A 4,213-nucleotide genomic window follows, 5' to 3' on the forward strand; every position below is an offset into this window, starting at 1 on the left:
TTTGTGTAGGATGTACTTCTGTGTAGGAGGTATTTCTGTGTTTTGATTAGTGTTTAGCTAACAGTATCAGGACTGGAAAAATCTCAGGTTGCCTAAACATCCTGACATTAGGGACCTGGAATATTTTTCCAGCCCTAGCAGCAGCTGGATGCTATTTTCTTTATTAAAAATATAGCCAATATTGCCTCCCCAGCAAGTTTCATCCTTAGGGTAGGATGAAAGCTGGAGCTCACCTGTGTGTCTTTAAAAACATATTTGAAGAGAGACTATTCAATCCATATGCAATGTCTGCTTACTCTGTTGCGCTGGGGTACATGCAGCCCATGTCTTTGAGCTTTCTTAGAAGTCTCATGGAGTTAATGACGTTTACTCTGATTAGGATTGCTCTCTAAAGGTGGTTTGTGAGATGCTAGGAATACTGGCCTACAGGTGGCTACTGCAAGGGGATTCTTGCATGGAGAAACTGTTGTTACACATGATTCAGATGGCTCCAGCATTCCTCATAATGGTTTCTAGGACAGATTCTTAGTTTTAGTCACCTTAAATTCCAGACTGCTTTATGTGTCCAGAGTACTCCAATATTTTGTAGCATGGGAGAACAGAAGCCCATAGAGACATTGCTGACCGTGATTCTTCTATGGGCAGTAAAATATGGAGAGCTGGTGTAGAGGAACAAGGAAGAAATAATAATTTTAAAAAGTCATGGTTTCCCAAGTCAGTGATCGCAACAGTACAACATTAATACATGTGCCAATCTTTTCTCTCCTAAAGAAGGACAGATGTGCTTTATTGCAAGGCAGCTCTGTTTGCAGTGCTGACTCCTTTGCCTGCCAGCTGACAGCTGTGATTATGCCAGCGGGTGACACACTGGGCTTGGATGTATTCGTTTGCATTTATCATTCTGCATAATGTAGCCAGTCTGCTGTGCCTGTTGCTTCTTGAAATCCACCATGGACAGGCTCATAAATCAGGGAAGGGGCGTGAAGCTATAAACTGTGGGAATTAGCAGCCAGCCCACCTCTCTGCCTCAAATGGCAAAGGCAGAAAATGAAAATGGTTTATTTGTGGGGGGGATGATCCTCAGCAGCCTCTTTGTACAGGCACCAACAAGCATTTGCACCAGCTGCAGGATGCTCTGTTGCTTGGGGACAGAAGAGCATTAATGAAGTGGGCTGGCTGATCTCAGCTCTTATGGGCAATTATAATCTCATTGCTCCTGATGGAAGAGCTTTGTGGCTGCTGGAGACTAAATATTTCACTTTGAAAACAACTGTTGCCTACGAAGTGTGAAACCATAAGTCTGACTTAAGGTAAAGGTTCCCTTGCTCGAAAGCCAGTTGAATCCGACTCTAGGGTTGCGGTGCTCATCTCCGTTTCAAAGCCGAAGAGCCAGCGCTGACCGAAGACGTTTCCGTGGTCATGTGGCCAGCATGACTAAACACCAAGGCGCACGGAATGCTGTTACCTTCCCACCGAAGTGGTACCTATTTATCTACTTGCAATTTCTTGCTTTCGAACTGCTAGGTTGGCAGGAGCTGGAACTAGAGACGGGAGCTCACTCTGTCATGCGGCAACTCAGGTCTTGAACTGCTGAACTACCGACCTTCCACAGCCTGCAGTTCAGCATCTTAACCACTTGAGCCATGCTTAAATTTGGGAGGGAGAGATTTTAAATGTTTGTTTACATATTGTAACCTCTTGTTTTATATCTAAGTTACCATGAACTCTTTTTCCTTGACAGGCCTGTTTCCCTCAGGGGTATGTAAGCACAAAGAACTTTGTCTTGGTGCCCAACTGAATAAGCAGGATGCCAGAACAAAGTAATGACTATAGAGTGGTTGTGTTTGGCGCAGCAGGTGTCGGTAAAAGTTCTTTGGTTCTTCGTTTTGTAAGGGGAACTTTCAGAGAAACATATATCCCAACTGTTGAAGACACTTACCGCCAGGTGATCAGCTGTGATAAGAATATCTGCACCCTTCAGATCACAGACACCACTGGAAGCCACCAATTCCCCGCCATGCAAAGACTCTCCCTATCTAAAGGCCATGCGTTCATGTTGGTGTACTCAGTCACCAGCAGGCAGTCGCTGGAAGAACTGGAGCAGATCTATGAGCAGATCTGTCAGATCAAAGGAGATATCCAGAAGGTTCCTATCATGTTAGTCGGAAACAAGAGCGATGATACCCAGAGAGAGGTGGATGCCAGTGAAGGTGAGGTCCTTGCCAGCAAATGGAAGTGTTCCTTCATGGAGACATCGGCAAAAATGAACTACAATGTTCAGGAGCTTTTCCAAGAGCTCTTGAATTTGGAAAAGAGAAGAAGTGTAAGTCTTCAGGTAGATGGTAAGAAATCCAAACAGCAGCGCAAGAAAGATAAACTGAAAGGCAAGTGCTCAGTCATGTGAACTCCTGAGGTCTGAGCCTTCTGGGAGATAAAACAGAAGCATAGACTTAAACTTACAGAATATTCTCATGTGCATTTGAAAATGATTGGGTATTGGAGACATTCAGAGTATAGAATGGCCTTAGGATGGTTTAGGGTTACAAGGCATTCAAATATTTACTTGGTAAAAGTTTTTCATGTTTCTTTTCACCTAAGCAGAGTTCCCAGGATGCAAACACCATCACTGTTGCCAAACCCCCTCCATACAGCAACCATTCTTGGCTACCGTAAAGCAGGCTGTAAGCTACCCTGAGCCCATTAGCGGGAAGGGCAGGATATAAATTGAAATAATAAATAAATGGATAAGCAGTTATAGTCAAGTGTATGATAAAGAACAACAGAAGTCATCTTGTATCTGCATGTAGTAATTTTTCTAAAATATCTCTAACATGTCATACCGCTTGTTATGCAAATATGTAAAGGAACAAATGATTCTAAGCTTGCATCATAACAGGGCTATAGTCAGTAAGCCCAGCGTAGTATTTTTGCTTGCATTTTATACATATGTTTTTTAAAAAGCCTTCGGACATACACAATCAGGGTAAATTTGATCACTGACAAGTAAGTGGAGGGTTCTGATCACTTGTCATTTTTTTTTAAAATGTATGGGCAGCAAGGGAAGAAGAAATGAAATTCCTAACCAAAGATATGCTACTTATTTCATGTTCAATGTTAAAATGTCTTATGTGGTGTATGGCAATGATTTTATGTGAACTATTAAAGTGAACAGAGAACTTGGTATATATTTACTTACTGATTCCTCCCAAGTTCTTCTTCCCTCAATATTTTCTGTACCTTTAAGGTGGGTGGTGGTAAGGGAGCCTGGTATTTCAGCATCTCAAGTCATTCTGCAATATAAATGGGACTAATTCAGTAAGCTGTAATTAATTTTGAACATGCCCCCTTGTCATGAGTGGGAATAATGCTGGAGTTGTGCTTGGGTGATTATGGAATAAAGATCTTACCTAGAATAAATTAATTTAAATCCAAGAGCAACTCTGTTTTCAAAATTGCAAGTTGCCTTGTTGGTCCATTAGAAAACCTGAAAATTGTAGTGGGATAATACACTTATTAAGACGAACTAAAAGTTACAGAGAAACAAGTAAGCGTTTATCAAATTCCAAATTAGGCTGGACCTTTTAAAAAAAATAAGTATGGGAGCCTTGGGTTCTGGCAGCCTTCGGTTCAGCTTGAGATCTTTTTGCACCAAGCATGGCCTAAAAATTGTACAGCCATACTGGTCCAAAAACAAGAGCAAAATCTGTGTAATACCTTTTGTTTGGGCCAACCAAATTGACACTGTACATTGTACAAGCTTTCAAGCTCACCAGAACTCTTCATTAGACTGTATACTACAAAATTTAAAAAGATGGAAGGGTGAAAAGCAGATTTTTCAAACCACGATGTTAAGTTCTGATCTTGCACATGACCAGTTTGGTGTAGTTGTTAAGAGCAGCAGAGTCTAATCTCGAGAACTGGGCTTGATTCCCAACTCCTCCAAATGCAGCCAGCAGGGTGACCTTGGGTCAGTCAAAGTTCTCTCAGAGCTGTTCTCTCAAGAGCAGTTCTTTCAGAGCTCTCTCGGCCCCACCTATCTCACAGGGTGCCTGTTGTGGGGAAAGGAAAGGAGATTGTAAACTGCTCTGAGACTGAGTGAAGGGCGAGGTATAATCCAACTCCTTTTCTATGCAACACTTTGCGCATATCAGGGCATTACTGGCACTCTCAGAAACAAGCTTTTCTCCCCAGCACTTACCAATACCTATTAAGT

The 4,213-nt window shown here is 42.1% G+C and overlaps 1 protein-coding gene and 1 long non-coding RNA gene across 3 annotated transcripts in view; one reads left to right on the forward strand and one right to left on the reverse strand.

The window, feature by feature from the left end:
* The first annotated feature begins 1,661 nt into the window (after window positions 1-1,661).
* Window positions 1,662-2,404, forward strand: DIRAS3 (DIRAS family, GTP-binding RAS-like 3). The gene has a single exon (XM_015415796.1). It carries the CDS (start codon window positions 1,808-1,810, stop codon window positions 2,402-2,404), a length of 597 nt encoding a protein of 198 aa, XP_015271282.1. The 5' UTR covers window positions 1,662-1,807.
* Window positions 2,405-2,968: 564 nt separating this feature from the next.
* The window catches only part of LOC107114353, an 18,470-nt gene continuing 17,225 nt past the window's right edge, over window positions 2,969-4,213 (reverse strand). For both annotated transcript variants that reach the window (XR_001482646.1, XR_001482645.1), the window contains exon 3: window positions 2,969-3,290. This is a non-coding gene — a long non-coding RNA (uncharacterized LOC107114353). The remainder of the gene's footprint in view (window positions 3,291-4,213) is intronic.

This window comes from Gekko japonicus, unplaced genomic scaffold, assembly GCF_001447785.1.
Source record: "Gekko japonicus isolate JY-2015 unplaced genomic scaffold, Gekko_japonicus_V1.1 scaffold20, whole genome shotgun sequence".
Classification (NCBI taxonomy): Eukaryota; Metazoa; Chordata; class Lepidosauria; order Squamata; family Gekkonidae; genus Gekko; species Gekko japonicus.

What these genes read in the sequence shown, in the direction of transcription:
- DIRAS3 (XM_015415796.1), top strand. Translation starts at nt 1,808, where the DNA reads ATGCCAGAACAAAGTAATGACTATAGAGTGGTTGTGTTTGGCGCAGCA.